At 41.7% G+C, this 23,684-nt stretch overlaps 1 protein-coding gene across 1 annotated transcript; it reads left to right on the forward strand.

Annotated features, from left to right (window-relative positions):
* Positions 1-551: 551 nt before the first annotated feature.
* Positions 552-8,938, forward strand: LOC115848535 (glycine N-acyltransferase-like). The gene is made up of 5 exons (XM_030849316.2): positions 552-629; positions 3,916-4,023; positions 5,485-5,611; positions 7,939-8,110; positions 8,536-8,938. Exons 1-5 carry the CDS (start codon positions 552-554, stop codon positions 8,936-8,938), a joined length of 888 nt encoding a protein of 295 aa, XP_030705176.2.
* The last annotated feature ends 14,746 nt before the right edge of the window (positions 8,939-23,684 follow it).

Below are 23,684 nucleotides of genomic sequence, written 5' to 3' on the forward strand. Positions count from 1 at the left end.
AGGTAGGATTAGCTCATTTAATCCTCACAACAATTCTATAAGTCAGGTAATACTATTATCCCATCTACTTTGAAGAAACCAAGGTAGGATTAGCTCATTTAATTCTGACAATTCTATAAGTCAGGTAATACTATTATCCCATCTACTTTGAAGAAACCAAGGTACAGAGAAGCTAAGTAACTTTCCAAGGTTGCACAGCTTATTACTGGTAGAGTCAGAAAAATCACTGATAGCAACTAAATTTCAAAAAAAAATGTTATATATACTTTAGAATGTGCTTGTTAATGTAAAGTGAAGTTAATGACTAGAATTCATCAAAGTTTTAAGAAGGTGAGCTGAAAAATTCAGAAGGCAGGCTCTGCACTTTCTGCCAGTCTCATCCTTCCTTGGAATGGCTGATGACTTTAGTGAAGAGGATGCCAATAAAGAGAGATGGAAGAGGGCTCTGGCAATTAGCAGAGAACTTGCTGCTTTTGTTTCTGAATCTCCTCCTGCTCTTCTCATTCCAGGCTGTTTCCTGGTTGTCTCTCCAGAACAGGCTGTCTTGCACGATGTTCCCATTGCAAGGTGCCCAGATGCTGCAGATGCTGGAGAAATCCTTGAGGAAGAGCCTTCCTACATCCTTAAAGGTGACAATGGAAAATTCTGAGGGGAGTAGGAATAGAAAGTTCCTGTGATGAAGGGAAAGAGAGACTAATATTTATTTATTTATTTTTTGCGGTATGCGGGCCTCTCACTGCTGTGGCCTCTCCCACCGCGGAGCACAGGCTCTGGACGTGCAGGCTCAGCGGCCATGGCTCACGGGCCCAGCCGCTCCGCGGCATGTGGGATCTTCCCGGACTGGGGCACGAACCTGCGTCCCCTGCATCGGCAGGCGGACTCTCAACCACTGCGCCACCAGGGAAGCCCAAGAGACTAATCTTTATTGAGCACCTATTCTGTGCCAGGCACTGGTGCACATTTTCTCTCATTTAATTTGCATAATCTCTCTACAAGGCATTTGCTGTTATGCCCATGTCACTGATGTGAAGGTGGAGGCTCAGTGAAGTGCTTCGCCCAATACCCCACAAATAGTGAGCTGCAGTGCTATGGTATAGACGTAGGAATGCCTGAGACCTGGCATTGCTTTTTGCTCCAAGCTGACTCAAAAAGTATTCCCTTGCTCCTTTCCAAGAAACGTTCCATAATAGCACTGGAAACTTGCCCAGAGTTCTCCTACAAAGTTAGCTGAGACTACATGTTAATTTTTAAATTTGTTCTCCTTAAAAGAACACTTGCCAGGTGAGAGGTTAACCGTCATGAGCCTTCTTTAAAATTAATGATAAGTCAATTTCTATTTCACTTAGATTTTCCAATTGCTCCGAACTTACGGCATATCAAGCTATTTTGTGCCTGACTCTGAGGACCTCTGTTAACCAAGTACAATTGATCAGAAATCTCAGGATTAAATAGACCATATACATAGATGCCCACATCCAGAACTGTTCGAGAGCAACTCTAATGATGGTCTGGGGTCCTCACCTGTGTTTTTCTTTAGCAACCAAAGGGATGGGGCCCATTCCAGTGGAATTTAAGTACAACCGTGTGTGTGTGAATGTGTGTGTGTGTGTGTGTGTGTGTGTGTGTGTGTATTTGGAGAACAACTTGTTTCCCTGAAAGTTTTTTGTAGAAAGAGAACTAGATTTCTACTGTTTTATAAGACACTCCTATAAGATGCATACATTTTAGATAAGATAAATGCATTCATCTGCCTCACCCCCAATAGATATGTTACTCCATCTTTCTGTATAAAGGAGAAAAATGTTAGCATTATTTTATTTGTGGATCATATGGCTTCATTTTCATTTATTAGAAATAGACTAATGAAACAACTCGCCCTGTTCTTTAACTACTGCCGAAAATGCTTTCAAATCCACTAATTTAATACTAAAATGTCACCCACTTTGGTGGATCTCACTAATATTAATCTCTGTTACCTAATATTTAACTACTTTCACTTGATAATCCTTAAGATCCAGGCAACCTCTCAAAGAGACAGTCAATTTTTCTTAGAGGTTACATCAGTTATACATGTTATGAATGCTTGCCTAAGGTATTTTTATGGTAAGTAGCTATTTTTGAAAATTCTTCAACCTAAAAGTTTTTCTTCCATGCTCTGTAGTATAGAATTTTGTGATTTAAATTTCTCTTTGGTCCTTGGGTTAAGTGGACCCCAAACATCTTGAGGAAACTCTTGGTGGTTCCCAAGTGTCCTTACTTGGAGCACCTCTGTGGTAAGATAAGGCGGCCCTCTTGGGTCCACAACTTTCATGAAGAAACAGCATTGGTTGTATATGAAAGATATACATTCTTACCCTAGTTGAAATCTAGAATAGCTGTTTGCCAGGTACCTTTAATGGAGGTATAACCTAGAACTCAATACTTGCTTGAGTCTCGTTGACAAAACGTCCATCTGTTCTTCTAAGTGTTGGATATTAAGTACATTTTATTGCATGTGTCAACTCCAGCTGAGTTCATGTAGAGTAGCTGCCTGGCTCACTACGTTCTGAGTTCAGCAGAAAAAAAAAAAGAAAAGAGTTTTAATTAATTCAGCCCGGAGAATAAGAAAGAGGAAGAACTACACATATTTTCAGATCCTGTAATGGATAATGTATTAATCTAAAGCAATTTTACACACCCCCAAATGCAAAGGCATAAAAAGAAACATCTATATTTTGCCAAACTATACGGAATTTCTATATCAAGCCTCCATTCATGGCTGAAAACAATGATTTCAGATAAGCTCAGGCAACTTAGATTTTTTTCCCCTTCTCTTTCTCCATAGTGTAACATCAATAGTCCACGTCGGGTGGAGGGTGGTAGGAGGGAAGGATGTTGGTACAGTCTTTGGTCATCATCTACCCATGGTAGAAGCCATTAAACTGCATACATTGTTTTTTGACCTTTGGTCGTTGGCACGTTTCCATGCTGGTATCTGCAGAGGCTTCATGTTCACAATAGTCATGTGGCCCATGGTGGTATCCACCGCTGCATTCCCCCACCCCCAAACCACCAGGACACTTAATGTCCACAGGCTATCTCATTCATCCTCTCCCTGCTTTCCCCTCTCTCTCAACAACCTATGCAAAAAGGCGGGGCTGGGGACTCAAGACTGGACCGAGACTGTGGGCTTCCGCAGCCCATTCTCTTGAGCATTTTGCTTTAGCCTTTGCTTATTGTGGGAGGAAATTACCTTTCCAGAGGGTACTGTGGAATACATGTTAAAGAGTTTTAAACATGTCCATATCCTTTGAACCAGCAGTTACCTGATGGATAATCTAAGAAAATATCAGGTGTCCATGCAAAGATTTCTGTGCAAGCATGCTCTGCAAAGAATTAGTTGTTAAAATGAAAATTTGGAAACAGCTGAAATGACCCTCAGTAGACAAATGCACAAATGAACCATGATACAACCATATAATGGAATCCTATCATTAGAACATAATTGAAAAATTTTGTATTTATGAACATAGAGATACACCCACAATTTATTCAGTGGTGAAAAATACCATGTATCAGATCATTTTACATTTGTAAAATTGTGTATCTCTACGAGTATGAATGGAAGAAAGTCTGGGAAAAGATAATATTAAATCCTACAAAAAAAAGAATGGTGTTCTTATGATCATTAACTTTATTTGTCCCAATATTTTACCATATACATATTTGATTTATATTAGATGGGAAGAAAAAGCTCTCATCTGAGGTTAAAAAAAGAAAGTAGCGTGTGGAGATTTTAGACACAGATGCCCTATTTGTCCCTTTACCGCTGTAAAATTTCACAATTTCATAGACATAAACCTGTCCTGGTCAAACAAGACACTTTGCCATCCCTTCCTAATAAGCTGACCCTCTCACTTTGTCCGGATACTGCAGGTTTATGGGACTGTCTTCCACATGAACCAGGGGAACCCTTTCAAACTAAAGGCCCTGGTGGACAGGTGGCCTGATTTTAATACAGTGGTTATCCGCCCTCAGGAGCAGGTAAGTTGCCAGATGTGGAATGAATTTGCATCTATGTTTGTATTTGCTATGTGCCTACCGTGTGCCCGGCAATGTGGTAGACCCTGGGGCTACAGAAATGAATTGCAGTGATAGTGAACAAGTCCTTGCCTTTAAGAACCCCACAGCCTGGAGGAGAATACAGGTAAGTAAATAAATTACAACTTAGTGTAAAATGTTCAAAAACAGAAAATGTACAATATATGGAGATAGCACAGGCAAAAGCTGATTAAACTATGGAGTTTGGAGATGGAGGTTACAGGATCAGATTAGATATACTTCTTAGTGGATGTTTCATCTGAACTGGGTTTTGTAGCTAAATATGTCTTTGTTAGGCTGACAAAGAAAGGAGGACAGTCTAACCAGAGAAAGTAACAAGGACAAAGATAGGAAGGTATGAAACAGGACAGTTCGTTGGCTGATTATAAAAAAATTTTTTATAATATTAGAATTTCCATATACATTTTGGGGAAACATTTAGAAATTAGTGAAACTAAATAGTTAATACATTTCAAAGACAAAAAACCCTAAGTTTATTTTAAAACATCCAGTAAAATTATAACTTTATAAAAATACAAATATATCTTTCCTACAAATAATAAGTTATTTAAAATCCATGGAATTAAACAGTATATAAAATGAAGAAATTTATATTAATAATTAAAACTGAACTGCAATAAAATTATTTGACCTTTTATCTTAAATGGGATCTTAAGAAACAAAATGTGTTAGTGGTATCATTGCTGACTTGTGAGTGTATTTTTGTGCAACAATTCCAACTATTTTTGAAAAGGTTTCGAATTCTGCACTCAAAATAATATTTTCCTGTTTCTTCTTCCAAATAATCACATCTCTTATTTAATAATTTGAGGGGATCTTTCTAAATAAGTGGTTTCTTTGTTTTTCTGTAATTACAATTTGTTCAACTCTTGTATTATTTTATGAAAGCATTTCTAATTGGTTTTCATCTTCTTTGTCTTAATTTAGTATAGATGGAAATGTCAATCCAGAAATGTCAATAACCAAATTTAATACTGTCATCTTCATAGCTTCTGTATTCTGCAAGTGTTTGAAATATAGAAACATTTATTCTTGCAACAGAAGCTTTTCCTTGTCAATTGCTTTTCTCTTCTTCCTGTTGAGGAAGATGAAAATATAGAAGAATCCTTTCTAAATAGTTGTGTCTTTGCTTGAGTTGAAATTTTAATACAATATATGGGTAGAGAATAGTATTGTTCTGTAGTTTTTCATCATAATTTGAACACCTGAATCTCCCATCTTGATCTCATGATTTAAATGATTCAGAAAAATTTCTAAAGCACCAATACAAACACCAATATTTTAGTACTTAAAAATACCACAGTATAGTAGAATTTAGAAAAAAGTATTACAATCATGAAAAATAAGACATTTGTTTTGCCCCCCTTTTCTCAATGATAACAGGACATGACAGATGACCTTGATCACTACACCAATACTTACCATATCTACTCCAAAGACCTCAAAAATTGTCAGGAATTCCTCAGCTTACCAGAAGTCATCAACTGGAAACAGCATTTGCAGATCCAAAGTAAGTATAAAAGGAATGGAATCTGTGCTGAACCACATCTCCATCCTGAACAATTTCTCCTATGACATATATCTCCTTTCTCCAAGCCCCAGACCCTCAGCCTGCTGTCAGTTTTTTTTACTCAGCTGCAACTATACCTGTAAAGGGGGAAAAACACCCTCAAAGCTTATACCTAATGGGCTTCATATAGAGGACTGTAATGTAATCCCCTGAGAGCTAAGGATTTATGGCATATTTTGTGGACATATCCAGCATGCCTTAGGGTGGTTGGGTATCAGAGCAGAGCTTTCCCCAGGGACTTTCATTCTCAGAATTGGAATGACAACTCATGTCACAGAACACCTCCTAGGTCATAAAGAGCAACTTATATGGTTATGAGCGTGGTCTCCAGAGTCAGACTACCTAGGATGGCATTTGCCTGTTACTTTGCCATGTGATCCTCGCCAGGGACCTGTCCTATCTGAGATCCTGACTTTCATATATAAAAATGAGGGTAATAATTGTACCTAGGACTTCCCGGGTGGTGCAGTGGTGAAGCATCCGCCTGCCGATGCAGGGGACACGGGTTTGAGCCCTGGTCCAGGAAGATCCCACATGCCATGGAGCAGCTAAGCCCGTGAGCCACAACTACTGAGCCCGCATGCCACAACTACTGAGGCTGTGGGCCACAACTACCGAAGCCCACGTGCTCTAAGGCCCGTACTCCGCAACAAAGAGTAACCCTCACACGCCACAACTAGAGAAAGCCCGTGCGCAGCAATGAAGACCCAACGCAGCCAAAAATAAATAAATAAATGAATGAATTTACTAAAAAAATAAATGATGGTACCTAAAACACAGCAGTGTTGAAAAGATTAAATGAAATCTTAGCTAGGAATTGCTTAGTGCAATACCTGAATGTTTCAGTTAACTTTCACTGCATAGCAAACCTCATAATTCTGTGAACCAACAATTGGACTGGGCTTTGCAAGGCAGTTGTTCTGCTGGTCTCCTCTGGGTGTAGCTATGCATCTACAGTCAATTGATGGGTGACTGTGTGCTGGTTACTCTAAGATGGCCTAACTTACAAGTCTGAATGATGGTCTGACTGTCAGTGCTGGCTAGGCCCTGGTGACGTCATGATAAGAGCACATGTCTTCGGCAGGCTAGCCGAGGCCTTTTCATGTGGTGTTGGCCTCAAGTTAACCAGAAGCACAAAGACATGGTGAGCTCCAATGTGCAAGCATTTTTAAGCCTCTCTCTGCATCAAATTTACTCTTTCCCATTGGTAACACAAGTCATATGGCCAAGGTCAGATGCAGTGCAGGAGGGGACTATTCCAGGGAATGGGTACAAGGAGATGTGGGCAAACTGTGGGCCATTACTGCAACAATCTACCGCATTGGGAACATAGTAAGTACTCCAGAGATGTTGGCAACTATAATTATTATTATTTTTAAAAATTTTATTTATTTTTGGCTGTGTTGGGTCTTTGTTGCTGTGCGTGGGCTTTCTCCTGTTGCGCTGAGTGGGGGCCACTCTTCGCTGCAGTTACGCAGGTCCCCCATCGCGGTGGCCTCTCCCATTGCAGAGCAGGGGCTCCAGGTGCGCAGGCCCCAGTAGTTGCAGCTCGTGGGCTCAGCAGCTGCGGTACATGGGCTCTAGAGCTCAGGCTCAGCAGTTGTGGCTCACGGGCCTAGTTGCTCCACAGCATGTGGGATCTTCCCAGACCAGGGATTGAACCCGTGTCCCCTGCACTGGCAGGTGGATTCCCAACCACTGCTCCCCCAGGGAAGTCCCGGAAACTATAATTATTATAACTCACTTTCTTTGATCATCAAAATTGCATGATTGGGCTTCCCTGGTGGTGTAGTCGTTGAGAGTCCGCCTGCCGATGCAGGGGACACGGGTTCGTGCCCCGGTCCGGGAAGATCCCACATGCCGCGGAGCGGCTGTGCCCGTGAGCCATGGCTGCTGAGCCTGTGCGTCCGGAGCCTGTGCTCTGCAACGGGAGAGGCCACAACAGTGAGAGGCCTGTGTACCACAAAAAACAAACAAACAAACAAAAAAACTGCATGATTATGTAGCCCAGAAAACTTAGTTCCAGTCCTGGTATTGCCTCTAATGGCATGACCATGGCTGAATGAATTTCTAGGCATGCTTTTGCTTTTCCAAAACAAGGAAAATTGCACAAATCCTGATTACATGAGCCCAGTCATACAGTAGCAGCACCGAGCCCATCACCAAAATTCTCTGACTAGAAATCCTCAGACACTTCTTACTCCACTGGAGAGCTTCTCCCTAGAATGGGCATAAATCATTGCATTTCTCCTTATAATCCCATCCAGGTTCACAGTCCAGCCTGAATGAAGTAATACAAAGTCTTGCAGCCACTAAATCCTTCAAAGTCAAGCAATCACAAAACATTCTCTATATGGCGATTGAGGCAATAAGGGAACTGGCTCCTTCCCTGCTGGATGTAAAGAACTTATCACTTAGCCATGGCAAACCCAAGGCCATGTGAGTTTGATAAAAGCTCTCTACGCTACTTACGCCTCTCACTGACAGAGCAGCCTCCCAACTTCTCTTTCTGCTTTTACTCTGTCTGCCCACAATCGATCTTCTTCAAAGCGGCCAGAAGAATCTTTTTTAAAAACGTAATTCAAACCGTGTTTCTCCCCTGCTTAAAATACCCCACCATTTCTTGTCTCACCTGGAGTACATCAGGCCTATGTCAACTTCTTTGACCTGTCTTGTCCTTCTAGCTCACTCAGTCCGACAACATCGGCCTTCTTTCTGTCCCTCTGTCATTACAAGCTCACTTATACTCCAGACTTTGCGTTCGCTGTTTCCTCTGCCTACTCTGTCTCTCAAGATACTAGAGGTAAGAACAAATATAAACCTCTAAACTCATGGACTTTGCTTTTCTCTTGGAACATCCATAGTGACCAAGAGATGTTTAAACTCTCATCGTTGGATCCTACCCACGCTGCCGTGGTGAATAAATTCTGGCATTTCGGTGGCAATGAGTGGAGCCAGAGATTCATCGAGCGCTGTATCCGGACCTTCCCCACCTTCTGCCTGCTGGGGCCCGAGGGGACCCCTGTGTCCTGGTCCCTGATGGACCAGACAGGAGAGATGCGGATGGGGGGCACCCTGCCTGAGTACCGGGGCCATGGTCTCGTCACCTACGTCATCTATTACCAGACCCAGGCTCTGATCAAACGTGGCTTCCCCGTGTATTCTCATGTAGACAAGAATAACAAAATTATGCAGAAAATGAGTCGCAGTCTGAATCATATCCCTGTGCCCTGTGACTGGAACCAGTGGAACTGTGTGCCTCTGTGAAGCAGCCCTGAATCCAAGACAGTTCGGGATGGGCCTGAGGATGCAGCTGGAGGAGCCGACGGGTGGGTGGAGGGAAAGAACCAATTGTAACTGTAATCGTAGGTAAAGGAGTGGACATCGTGTGGGTCCCGGGGCAGCAGTGTGAATGGTCGACAGGACCACCACCGTCGATGGGCTTGCCTTAGATACCTCAGCAGAAGCAGCATCCGGTCCTCCTGCAGTGGTTTCATACTTCTGGTCCCCAAGCTTCCAGTATCTCCACCATGCTTCTTCATCCGCTACATGTTGCCCCAAATGGCTTCCCCTGGGACTCTTAGGGCATGGGTTGGTAGACCCTTGCCAGTTTTTCCAGGGAGGGCTAACACTTCCTGGGCATTATGACTTATTCCTCTCTTTCTATGGCTTTTCCCTTAGTGAGGAGCAAGTGGACTCTACTCTTTAGGTCTGTAGACATTATCCTCTCCTCTGATTGCTGCTTTATAGGTATATTAAATATGTTATATACAAATATATATGGTATATTATGTTAAATATGTTATGCATGATATAGCAGGGAGAGTTATTAAGAAAAAGACTAACTTATGTTAGCCTGTACCCCCCCACCCTTCCACTCTGGGGAAAATGATTCAATATTGCTCCTAAAAGCTGAGCTTCCTAAAGTCACCTGAAACCCTCAAACAATAAAGAGATTTTGTGTTTGATTGTATAAGCTGAAGCTAAGTGGTTCGTGATGAGGAAACATGGTGTGAGTTAACGGGGAGAGGAAAGTGGGAACACCCAGCCTCAGGAAGGTGGGGCTTGAGAAGAGATGGAAGTTGAGGGGGTGGGGGTTATAGCATGGATGCCTACTGTTCCGCTTGACCTTGGCATATTACTTCAAGATGCCAGAACTCTGTGCGGTTCAGACCATTGTCTCATGGGAGAATCTGGTTGCTGGTGTGGAAAGATATTCTTCCTGGTTGGGACAGATTAGGTGGGAGAGTTTCCTGCCCCAGCCCTTCGAGAGAAACAGCACTAAACACCAGTACCGGGCAGCAAACAGAGCACCTGAATGAAGGTGATCACCTGGATTAAGAACTCGTTCCCTCTGGTCCACCTAAGCCTGAAATTAAGCTGTGGAATTGGGGATGAAGACCCCCACAAATATACATGCACGCGCACACCCACACACACGCACGCGCGCACACACACACCCACCCACCCACACACACACACACACACAGACACACTCAACTGAGGTTTAATTTCTTCGCCAGTTGAGAGAGAGAAGGCTCAGTTTAGAGCAGGTTTCTCGACTTTGGCGCAACAGACATTTTAGACTGGACAACTCTTTGCTGTAGGTCCGTCCTGTGCATTTGTAGAATGTTTAGCAGAATCCCCCACCTCTACCCACTAGATGTCATTAGCACCCTCCATCCCAATTATGACAACTAAAAATGTCTCCAGATATTAGTAAATGTCCCCTGGAGGCAAAGTCACCTCAGGTTGACATTTAGTTTAGTGGTTCTCAAAGTTGAGCCTGCATCAGAATCGCTTATCAGGCTTGTTCAAACAGGTTGCAGGGCCTCACCCCCAGATTTTCTGATTCAGTAGATCTTGGGGAGAGTTCCAGAATTCACATGTCTAGCAAGTTTCCAGGTGATGTTGATGCTGCTGGCCCAGCGACCATGCTTTGAGAACCACTGGTTTAGTGAAATAATAGAATACGTCTTATTCCCTAGACTATAGATGAGAATTCTGTTGCCATACTACTTTCCTTTCTGTATGAGTACAAGGTGATATCCCCTCCAAGAATTCCCTGTAGTCGTCAGGGAGAGAGAGGCTTTGTGGTTCTGAAACAGGGAGAAGGAATTCAGGCTTTGGTAAAGGAAAACACACTGGTGGCAGCGTATAGCGGGACGTTGTTGATAGCTAACATCTTGCCTCATTAGCTCCAAGACCTGGCCCCCCAACAGCCTGTAGGCTCCAGTGCTGGAACACCTCAGGCCAAACAACTAACTAGGCAAGGAACACATCCACCCCCATCTGCAGACAGGCTGCCTAAAGACTAAAGAGCCCACAGCCACCTCTGGGCTTGCCTCTAGACACGCCTAGCCCACCAGAGGGCCAAGACCCAGCTCTGCCCACCAGTGGACCGGCCCTTCCCTCCAGGAAGCTAGACCATGCCTCTAGACCAGCCCCGCCCACCAGAGGGCAGACACAAGAAGCTAGAAAACTACAATCCCACACTGCAGGCCAGATCCCACACTGGCACTGGCTGGGCCCTGGCCCAGCCCACTAGCTGGCCAACGCAACCTTTAGGACACCCTGGACCCCATACCCAACTGAGTCAAGAACCACCCCCCACCAATAATATTAAATGAGCTCTGGGATTCCAGAGCCAGACTCTAGGAACCAGCTGTGCCTACCAGTAGTCTGGCACTAACCCCAAGATCTGACTTAACCAGCCGGTGGGTGGGCAACAATCCCAGAGTCTTTGGGACCCTGACTCCGCCCACCAGTGAGCCAGCACTAGCTCCAGGGACCCCCTAGGATTCTGCAACTAGTCACCTCAGGACCAGACCCCACTATATAGCAGCCAGTTACATCCACACAAGGCAGGGCCTGGCAACCGACCAGCTGGGGGCCTACCTGACTGCCCACACACTTAGCCCAGCCCAACAGAGAAACCCACGTAGCGTTCTTAGGGGGAACGCCTAGAGCACATAGCTTGGGCGTCGAGAGGGGAGTGCACTGCTGGGACACAGGATGCCTCCTACAGAGGGCCACTTCCCCAAGGCCAAGAAATGTAACTAACCTACCACATACATAAAAATACAAATAGCAACTTAGAGAAAATGAGGCAGCAGAGGAATATGTTTCAGGTGAAGGAACAAGATAAAACCCCAGAAGAGCTAAGTGAAGTGGAGATAGGCAACCTACCTGAGAAAGAGTTCGGAGTAGTGATCACAAAGGTGATCAAGGAACTTGGGAGGATAGTGGATATACAGAGCAAGACGTTATAGTAAGTCCCCTACATATGAATGAGTTCCATTCCAAGAGTGTGTTTGTAAGTCCAATTTGTTCGTTAAGTCCAACAAAGTGAGCCTAGGCACCCAACTAACACAATCAGCTATATAGTACTGGACTGTAATAGGTTTATAATACTTTTCACACAAATAATACATAAAAAACAAACAGACACAAAAATAAAGAAAACATGTTTAATCTTACAGTGCAGTACCTTGAAAAGTTCAATAGTACAGTACAACAGCTGGCATGCAGGGGCTGGCATTGAGGGAAGAGGCGAGAAGAGTTACTGACTGGAGGAGGGAGAGGAGGGAGGAGATGGTAGAGCTGAAGGATCATCAGAAATAGGAGATGAAGGGCGAGGTGTCTTTTCCCCTCACTCCAGTCTCTCAATTGTTTTCACTTTTGTTTCCATTGTTATTGCTTGGCGTTTCTTAGCAGTACCGGCTACGTCACTGCTGCTTTTATGCTTGCTTCCAGACATCCTGGGCTTGAAAAAAGATACTGCACTACTGTACTCTATACAGTCCTGTACAGTACACAAAAGCACAGCCACTTGTAGAGGATGCACACACGTGACAATGTACGCCAGACATGTGACCTAACTTACGTGATTAGACATGGGACCATATGTTTGCATCTTTTGAAAGTTCGAAACGTTAAAGTTCATACGTAGGGGACTTACTGTAGAAAATTTTAACAAAGAGTTAGAAAATATAAAGAACAACCAAAGAGAGGTGAAGAATATAATAACTGAAATGAAAAATACACTGGAAGGAATCAGTAGTAGACTAAATGAGGTAGAAGAATGGATCAGTGAGCCGGAAGACAGAGTACTGGAAATTACTGCCACTGAACATAAAAAAAGAAAAAAAAAAGGAATGAAAAGGAGCAATCCAGTGTCCTTAAAGATGAAGAGAAGATATTTTATGGGAAACAAGACTTCCCAGCCTTTGGTGGGTTTATTTGGATATCCTTTTAACGTGTTGATTGCCTTATCGTTTGAGGTAGGTGGCAAAGAAATATCTGGGATACCCCAAGGTTTATGCCCGTGCCTGTCTAGAGACTTGAAGTCTCCAGACCCCGAGTGTCATCGCTCAATTGTCTTGGTAACTTTCTTATTTGTTTTAATTGCAGGATTTCCTGTCTAGGATAAATAATAATGCTATATCAAGGACTTTCATGAGGAAAAGATAACACAATGCATGTGAAAGTGCTTTACAACTGCTACGTGTTGTATAGTTACAGACTATTGCTTTAATACGCCTAAATCTAGTACCCTGGGTAATGGGGTAAAAACATGGGATTGGGGTCAGGAATGTATCTGAATTACGAGTATGGTTCAGCCACTCAGTGTATGATACTGGGCAAATCCCATCAACACTGTAGATCTTGTTTTCCCATTTTTTTTAAATGCAGATAAAAATACATGCACTTGTAAAACTAGATATGAAAAGGATTGCATAAATGCAAGTTAGAGAATTGGCTCAAGATTGCAGATGGAGCCCAGTTATCGTTTGCTGAATTCTCATCAAGTGATTGAATTAACATCAATAGGAGTCAGGGAAGAGAAAAAAGAATTTATTGATGCTCCAGGTGTGCTGGGTAATTCCTATAAGCTGGAGAATGAAAAGGAGTAAGACTATGGTGAAATAAAAGTGTAAGAAACCGGCACCTATAATACATGTGTGAAATGTCCACTAGAAGACCATGCAAGGCAGATCGGCCCCCAGTCAACAGAAGAACAAACTAGGATAAACCTAACTCAGGCCTGTTATTGGTCAGAGCTAGATTATGCAAGCGTGGCTGGTTGGCCTTTGATTCCATCCTGATTTTTGCTAAGCATTTTGCAAATGTGAGTGTTACCAGAGGAGAAGGCAGTGGGGGGTAGGGGAGGGGCTTTGGGGGCTGGAAGCTACAGAGAGCTCTGACCCTTGGAAGAGGGGTGGGCCTCACACAAAGAGGGCAAATTACCGCCACAACTTGTAAAGTTCCAGGCCCATCCTCCAAAATACCAGGGACGTGGAGCAGTAGCTCTTTTAACATTGTGACTAGGAACCCTCAAACTCAAAGATAAAAAGAAAACCAGGAATGACCAAAGAATTGACAAGGAAAGAAAGGCATCAAACTTGACCTGTGGATGAATTCACACCTGCTGAAAGAGAAATAGAGCAATTAGGAGACTTTAGAAAAGTATAGTTGTGGATATTTTATGTTACATTCTTAAAAAGGAATCCACTAGAGATTTCGGAACTTAAATACTGGAACTTTGAATAAAAATCTCAACGGATGGACTGAGTAGCAAAATGGACATGGTTGAAAGATAATTAGAAAGCTGAGAAGTTCTGGTAGAAGGTATATCTCAGAATATCACATAGAATGAAAATGGGATGGAAAATATGAAAGAAGATATAAGGGAACTGAACAACATTGACAAGTTTAAAGACCCATCTAAATGGCATTCCAAAAAATGAGAACAGAGCAAATGGAATGATGAAAATAATGTAAAAGGAAGAAAAAGAAGAGGTGGCAGGTGCACCAGAAGAAGCAGATTTTCCAAAAGTGAGGAATGATTTAAGATTGAAATAACTTACTTAAGACTGAGCGTGAAAAGAACTCATTAGATATATTACCGTAAAATTTCTGAGCACCAGGGCTCTCCTGGTGGCGCAGTTGTTGAGAGTCCTTCTGCCGATGCAGGGGACGCGGGTTCGTGCACCAGTCCGGGAAGATCCCACATGCCGCGGAGCGGCTGGGCCCGTGAGCCATGGCTGCTGAGCCTGCGCATCCGGAGCCTGTGCTCCGCAACGGGAGAGGCCACAACAGTGAGAGGCCCACGTACCGCCAAAAAAAAATTTCTGAGCACCAAAGATGAAGACAAGATCATACAAGGTTCCAGAGAGAGGGGATAAACTGAGGGGTTTTGATAAGAAGAATAAGAATCTTACTGACTTCAGACTTCTCCTTGACAGCCCCAGATACTTAGCAAACAGAGAAGTGATGCCATCAAGTTTCTCTGAAAGGTCTTAAACCTACAATCATAGAGACAGGCAAAATAGTATCTAATTAAAAGGACAAATTAAAGAAGTGTTTGGACATACAACAACGCAACAGGTTTAATACACAGAGAATCTCTCTCTCTCTTTGAAAATGAGAGAGAGAGTAGTTCTGTGGGGTTGAAACAAGCTTACTTACGCTCAGGAAACCTGCATTCTTTTCAAAAAATAGAGCAATTTTGTCACGTCTAAAAATTCTTTCATACCCTTTGCCAATCTACAGCCCTACCAGAGGCAAGGGCTGGTTAAGATCTCTTTAGTGATTAATTTTTCAGGTTCTTGAACTCTGTAAAATTAGCATCATATATTGAGTACCCTTTTATGCCTGGATTTTCCATTCACCAAACGTCTATGAGACTTAAGCCATGTTGTGTGTGTTGGTATTTCATTCATTTTATTGCTGAGTACTATCCCATTACGTCCCATCCTATATGGGTATGATCAGCTCATTGGCAGGCCCACGTCACAGGAAATAGCTCCGTCAATACGAAATTCCAATATTTTACAATCTGATCTAGGCAAATGTTGAAAAAGACTAGTTTAGTACATTCAATGCTACCTTCAATAGGAGCAGGCTGCCTTTCCTCACCAATTACATGATCAATCCTTACATGATCTAAAAGCAGGTGATTCTGGAAAAGAAATCTGAGAAAGACCTCCTTGGAGCCTCCCTGGAAGGGACTTTGTAGGTATTCTTTTTTTTTTTTTTAATAACTTTATTGGAATATAATTGCTTTACAATGTTGTGTTAGTTTCTGCTGTATAACAAAGTGAATCAGCTATACGTATACATATATCCCCATATCCCCTCCCTCTTGTGTCTCCCTCCCTCCCACCCTCCCTATCCCACCCCTCTAGGTGGTCACAAAGCACCGAGCTGATCTCCCTGTGCTACATGGCTGCTTCCCACTAGCTATCTATTTTACATTTGGTGGTGTATATATGTCAATGCTACTCTCTCACTTCGTCCCAGCTTTCCCTTCCCCCTCCCCATGTCCTCAAGTCCGTTTTCTATGTCTGCATCTTTATTCCTGTCCTGCCTCTAGGTTTTTCAGAACCATTTGTTTTTTTAATTTTCAGATTCCATATATATGTGTTAGCATACAGTATTTGTTTTTCTCTTTCTAACTTACTTCACTCTGTATGACAGACTCTAGGTCCATCCACCTCACTACAAATAACTCAATTTCGTTTCTTTTTATGGCTGAGTAATATTCCATTGTATATATGTTTCCCTTCACTGCAAATAATAACTTGTTTAGGTTATAAGGACAATCCCACCCTGACTCTATAATTTACTTCTTCCAAGTTATTGCTGGTTCAGTCAACTTAAAGAATCTCTAGGGCTTCCCTGGTGGCGCAGTGGTTGAGAGTCCGCCTGCCGATGCAGCGGACACGGGTTCGTGCCCGGGTCCGGGATGATCCCACATGCCGCGGAGCAGCTGGACCCGTGAGCCATGGCCGCTGAGCCTGCACATCCGGAGCCAGTGCTCTGCAATGGGAGAGGCCACAACAGTGAGAGGCCCGTGTACCGCAAAAAAAAAAAAAAAAAAAGAATCTCTACACATAGTGGCACCTTAAAAAAAATCCACAAATAATGGATATATATTCAACTGATGCTTTTATATGTGATTTTGAAGAATGATATTCAGAGTATCATATATGTCCATTATTTGTAGATTTTTTTTAAGGTGCCACCATGTGCAGAGATTCTTTAAGTTGACAACAAAAGAAAGTTTCATTAAAATAATTTCTCATCTTTAATCTCTAATGTCTTTAATCTCTACTTTAAAAATCTCTTTATTTTATTCTACACGCAGCTTACCCTGTTTGTAAAGCATCCACCAGTGCAGATTATAAAAACTATGTTTCAACAAGGGACATGCTGGACTTCCCTGGTGGTGCAGTGGTTAAGAATCTGCCTGCCAGTGCAGGGGACACTGGTTCGATCCCTGGTCCAGGAAGGTCCCACGTGCTGCAGAGCAACTAAGCCCGCGGGCCACAACTACTGAGCCTGCGCTCTAGAGCCTGCAAGCCACAACTATGGAGCCCACGTGCCACAACTAATGAAGCCCGCCTGCCTAGAGCCTGTGCTCCGCAACAAGAGAAGCCACCGCAATGAGAAGCCCGCACACCACAAGGAAAAGTAGCCCCCGCTCGCCGCAACTAGAGAAAGCCCACACGCAGCAACGGAGACCCAACGCAGCCAAAAAATAAATAAATAAATAAAATCTATGTTTTAAAAAAAAACAAGGGACATGCCACTGAATGTCATGACTATTCATGTGCTGGTGCTAGTGCTTTCAAACAAATTTGTTTTGTGGGACTTCCCTAGTGGCACAGTGGATAAGAATCCACCTGCCAATGCAGGGTACACGGGTTTGAGGACTGGTCCGGGAAGATCCCACATGCCGCAGAGCAACTAAGCCCGTGCGCAACAACTACTGAGCCTGCGCTCTAGAGCCTGTGAGCCACACCTATTGAGCCCAAGTGCCACAACTACTGAAGTCCATGCACCTAGAGCCCGTGCTCCACAACAAAGAGAAGCCACCGCAATGAGAAGCCCGTGCACCACAACAAAGAGTAGCCCTTGCTCGCCACAAATAGAGAAAGCCCACACGCAGCAACGAAGACCCAATGCAGCCAAAAATAAATGAATAATTTTTTAAAAAATTTGTTTTATGGTGCCCACTCTATTGCATTTTTGAGTAGGTTATAAATCTTGTTAAAACCAATAAAAATATGATTTCAGAATGTTTTAAAAAAATGATACTCTGATCAACTACTAGCCTTTAGGAATATTAGTAAGATACTATGAATAAACATTCATGGAATGTTTGCTGGAAAAATACTTTTGGAAAGTCTTGTTGATAAGAATCGACCAAACTTGATCAAGATTATAAAATACTGTCATTCAACCTAATCATTTGAATCACTCCAACCCTCAGGCAGACTAGCCCTTTATCAATGTTCAGAGGTATTTCCTTTGCAGTAATACTACAAATTAAGTTCCAAACACTCAGACATTTGAAACCTTGAGTTATTCCTAATGAAATGATAAAAGGTTAAAATTTCTCAGACATAAAAAAAAAGTGAGGATTGTACTAAACTGTATTACATTAATTTTATCAATGATGATACACTTTTTGGACAATACTATGAAAAGAAAATTCCTTGTGCTGTAAAGACAGACATACAAATATTCCTGAGAATCAGGAAGTGTTCTTCATGATATAACCCAGATATGGAACACCTACAGAAATAATAAATGTAACCACACCTTATGAGAGGCTCCTGGCTTCTTATCCTATGAGGGAATCAGGTTCTTCTCTTCTAAGCCAGGACTGTGGGAATCTTAGTTAAGACCATCCCAGTGTATTTCCTCCCCGACTCCCCCAGTGTACTATGGGTCCTTTCAAAGAGCCTGGAACTGTCAAGTACACCTGGAGTTATACCTGTTAGCTGATGGGACACCTCTAGCTGCACGTGGTCATCTGTGACTGTCCTTCATAATGACTATCATAATAAAGGACACACTTCAATCTATGCAGCCATCTCAAACTAGTTGATGTTCTTCAGCCCACAGAGTTAAGGATAATGGAACAGTCTTGAGTTTTCTTTGGCTGACTGGTAAGAATCTGTGCCATTGCAAACACAGTGGATTAACACCAAAGGAAAGCTGGAACAATCTATGTGTAAGATAAATAAAATTCTCCCTGGCTTTCTATGCTTATACAACAGGAAACTGTTTCTTTTCCTAAGTTAGTTCCCTGATACTGTAAAAGTAATTTGCCTCCATACTTCTGTCTCCGTTTGCAAGATACATTCTGTATGCTATCTGACTACAGACAATGTTTTAACATGAATTTGTTTTCCTTGGATACCAGGAATCCCAAATTAAGGCAAAACCTTATCTAACATTGTGACGTGTGCATCTTCGCTTATATATAATGAGCTAGTTAGGAACGGCCGCCTTGAGTCAACATAAATGAGGAATTTGGTGAGGAAGCTTCTAGGAAAATCTCACACTGTGTATAACTGTGTAGGATGGTGTAGTAGGACAACATGTCACCTGTTTCTGACATTCTTCTCTTCATTGTGTCACATTAGAATGATCATATCAAAAGGGGCTGGATCCATAACCACAGGGAAAAAGTATTTCACTAAATATTTTGAGAGATATTTACATATGCAGCTTACCCTACATGACGGTAATTTTGTTTTGCTTTGTTTCATTTAAGAGACATTAATATACATTTTATATTTGTCAGGCACTTACCTAAGCATTTCACAAATGTTAGCCCATTTAACTTAAAAAAACAAAAACCTAGGGAGGGATAAATTGGGAGATTAGGATTGACATACACACACTATTTTATATAAGATAGATAACTAATAAGGACCTGCTGTATAGCACAGGGAACTCTGCTCAGTACTCCGTAATGACCTATATGGGAAAAGAATCTATAAAAGAGTAAGTATATATATATATGAAAACCGATTCACTTTGCTGTACACCTGAAACTAACACAACATTGTAAATCAACTATACTCCAATAAAAAATAAAGTAAATAAATAAATAACAAAATAAAATTTATAAGAAAATTGGAAAAAAAAACCCCACAACCTAGTGAGAGTAGGTAGTATTATTTACCTCACCTATAGATGAGGAAACAGAGGCACAGAGAGATTAGACGACTTGGTCAAAGACACACAGCTGGTAAATGGTAGGATGAGAATACAAACCCTTAGTTACAATCAGACTCCCAAATTTGCAGAGGCAGCAGAACATGTGACCCAGAGGGAGGGACCAGGTGCCGCTGGATTCCACACCAGCTAACAGTTGAAGCTTCTCCTCGCTGCTTTTAAATAGACAAGGTCTACTTCAACAGCTTCAATTTAGCTATTTCTGTAGAAAAATTACCTAAACACACTTTGCAGTTCCTGGCTGTACTTGCCAGGGTAAAGGGAAGTTCATATTCTGGAAAAGTCTGCTGCTTCTCATTTGTTCCTGGGGACCTTTTTTCGTGGAGACAAGGTGAGGACTCATCTCATTGGAGAGAATCGCTGCTTTGTGACACCTGCCTCCTCATTTTCCTCTCACGACAAGGTGGGAAAAATCAAATGCTCTTGCTGGTTTCCAAATGAAGGGCCGAGCTTACTTATTGACACTTAGGTTGAAGAAAAGGGAGTCTATTCAATTTGAGAAATAATGCATTGCAGGTACTCTGTATACAGCAGGTGTACTGTGGAAAAAATTCTTGGAAGGATTAAACCAGGGTTCGTTCTAAGCAGATAAATGATATGGAGGGATTTGGGAAGCTGGTGGGTGAGTGGAAAAGTAATAACATTTGCAAGGAAGAATGCTGATCCAAGTAACATTTATCTAGCACCTAATGTGCCGAGATACTAAGCAAACATCGTTCTATTTAGTCCTTTAGGAAACTTTCTAAAGGAGGTAGCTTTTTCTTTAGATAAAGGTTAACCAGGAAAGTGAAGTCGTCTGTTCAAAGTCAAAGAGGAAATATGCAGAGGAATGTGGACTAGAATGCAGGCCAGATTTACAGTTAATTAAAATCATGTGAAGAAGAAAGTTAATTTAAAAGATTTTATCAATAATGCTACGGCCATAAAATGTCTTTTTATTTTTAAATTTATTTTTGGCTCTGTTGGGTCTTCGTTGCTGCGCGCAGGCTTTCTCTAGCTGTGGCCAGCAGGGGCTATTCTCCGTTGCAGTGCCCGAGCTTCTTATTGCGGTGGCTTCTCTTGTTGCGGAGCACGGGCTCTAGGCTCACAGGCGTCAGTAGTTGTGGCTTGCGGGCTCCAGAGCGTCAGTAGTTGTGGCTTGCGGGCTCCAGAGTGCAAGCTCAGTAGTTGTGGCTCACGGGCTTAGTTGCTTTGCGGCATGTGGGATCTTACTGGACCAGGGCTCGAACCCATGTCCCCTGCATTGGCAGGTAGATTCTTAACCACTGCACCACCAGGGAAGCCCCCATAAAATGTCTTTCAATATTTTGTTTTCTCTTCCAAATTTATCTTTCTACATCCTTAAAATTCTCGTATATGTTGCATATAGAATATGTGTAAGCAAAGATTTACCTATTATAATCAGGAATTATGTACTGTTTTATGTTCTACATTTTCTCCTTTTATTTTAGTATTCTCCTGTGTATATGTGTGTGTGTGTGTCATAGTTACTATGTTAATGGTTCCTAGAGTTGCAGCATACTAAGAGATCATAATTTATGTAATCTTATCCTAGTGCTAGACATCAAGATTGTGTCTTGTTTGTTCCTATTTGTTAATGTTGTTTTATAAAACTATTCTTTAGAACTCGTTTTCTCTGTTTGAATTGTTCAACATTTTACAAACATTTCCAATAAGGCAAAGGCTGGGTCTGAACTGTGGACTTTGCCCTTTGCCAAAGCTAAAAGCTCACCCTGACTGTACAGTGTTCTAGAGCCTCTTCAGTTTCAGTCTACCCTATTAACTGGACAATATGTTTGTTGGTGGCGGTGGTGGTACTTTCCACTGTGTGTATGTGTGCATGACTATATGCAGAGCAGTCTCACGTTATGTGATTTGCAGGTATTATAACAATGTTACAACCCCAGAAATTTGGCATCAAGCTCATTTTGCTTCTGCTTCATTTTACCTCTTACAAGATGCTTCTGGATAAAAGGTCACATTTGCCTCTCGGAATGTTAGACTTCCAATATCCTGAGGCTCTCAAGGAGATGGAGCCAATGTCTGGAGACATTTTTGTTTTTCACAATTGAGAGTGGAGGTGTTACTACTGATGGCTAGTGGGTAGAGGCCAGGGACATTACTGTATGTTCTACAGTACACAGAATTGCTTCCCACAGCGAAGAACTGTCTGGACTGAAATAGAAGTAGTGCTAAATATAAGGAACCCTGCTCTAAACTGATCAAGAAGTTTTTTTAAAAGAACATGAATTACCAGTAAAGTGTCATCATGAAAAGGTAAATTAAAACCACAATGAGACAACTCTTCACATCCATAGTTTAGCTAAAATTTAAGAGACCAGCAGTCCGAAAATGATACAAAAGAACTTATTTACAAAACAGAAACAGACTCACAGACTTAGAAAACAAATTTATGGTTACCCAAGGGGAAAGGTGTGGGCGAGGGATAAATTAGAAGTTTGGGATTAGCAGATACACACTACTACGTATAAAACAGATAATCAACAAGGACCTACTGTATAGCATAGGGAACTCTACTCAATATTCTGTAATAATTTATGTGGGAAAAGAATCTGAATAAGAATAAATATATGTATATGTATAACTGAGTCAGTTTGCTGTACACCTGAAAGCAACACAACACTGTAAGTCAAATACATTCCAATATAAAATAAACTTTTAAAAAATAATAATAAATTAAAAGATAAAAAGACCAACAGTCCAAAGCATTGTTGAAGTGTGGAGTAATTGGAACTCTCATGATTTGCTGGTAGGAATGTAAAATGAAACAACTACTTAGAAAACACTGTTTAGCCGTTTCTTATATAGTTAAACATATACTTTCCATTCAATCCAGCTATTCCACTCCTAGGTATTTACCTGAGATAAGTGAAAACATATAACCACTACAAAGCTTTTACATGAATATCCATTGTAGTTCTACTTATTATATCCAAAAAAGGAAAGAAAAGAAACAACCCAAACACCTAACAACAGACGGATGGATAAATAAATTGTAGTATATTTCTACAATGAAATAATACTCAGAAATAAAAATTAACAAACAACTGTTACGTGATCAAATTGTTTTAATCTTAACATCATTATACCACATGAAAAGTACGTAGTATGATTACATTATATTCAATATAAGGCAAACTAATCCATAGTGATAGCTGATCAGTTCCTGAGTAGGCTAGCAGTGGGGAGCAAGTGACTACAAAGAGAAATCAAGAAACACAGGGGATGAAAGGTGGTGATGGTTTCATAGGCATGCACATGTGTCAAACCCATAGAATTGTACCCTACATATGCTTTTAATTATGCCCATTTAAATTATTCAACAATAAATGTATTTTTAAAAGATATAACCACAGCTATAGTAATGCTGTCAAAGACTTTCCCCTCGTCAAACCAATAAGTGAACATAGGGAACAAAATGGCCTGTTGGTCCCCAAAGAACTGGAGAGCACCTGGGAGTGTGGGGCAGGATATACACATGGAAAAGTCAAGAATATTCACTCATTCAAGCAATCTCAAATCTGTTCACACAGCAGGTTCCAAAAGGTAAATGAGATCTTTGGAACCATAAGCATTTTCCCATTGAAAGTAAGCAACACTGGTTCCATCTCTACAAGTCTGTATCTTAACTGACCATGCCAAAGGGCATATGTTCCTAAAAAGAAGAAAGCCAAGAACATGCTGGACAGAGATCTGGAAAGGTGAAGTGCCTCAGCACAAAAGGACTAAGTACATCAATCTACATTTTTCCTGCTTCCTTCAGGGAATGATAATAATAATGACGTATTAATATTATTCTCTGCTAGGCACTCTGCTAAGAGTTTTACATGCACTTTTTCATTCATTTGGTGCCAGTGCGTGGATTACTTCATTTAATCCTCACGTCTATGATTCTTCCCAGGGCACTATTCTAACTGAAGATGTTCGTATCGTGGTCTGTGTTTAAGTTACA

Source organism: Globicephala melas, chromosome 8, assembly GCF_963455315.2.
Source record: "Globicephala melas chromosome 8, mGloMel1.2, whole genome shotgun sequence".
Classification (NCBI taxonomy): Eukaryota; Metazoa; Chordata; class Mammalia; order Artiodactyla; family Delphinidae; genus Globicephala; species Globicephala melas.

What these genes read in the sequence shown, in the direction of transcription:
- LOC115848535 (XM_030849316.2), top strand. Translation starts at nt 552, where the DNA reads ATGTTCCCATTGCAAGGTGCCCAGATGCTGCAGATGCTGGAGAAATCC. An exon ending in TTATCCGCCCTCAGGAGCAG is followed by an intron (nt 4,024 to 5,484) that starts GTAAGTTGCCAG and finishes CAATGATAACAG; the next exon opens with GACATGACAGATGACCTTGA. An exon ending in ACAGCATTTGCAGATCCAAA is followed by an intron (nt 5,612 to 7,938) that starts GTAAGTATAAAA and finishes AATCCCATCCAG; the next exon opens with GTTCACAGTCCAGCCTGAAT.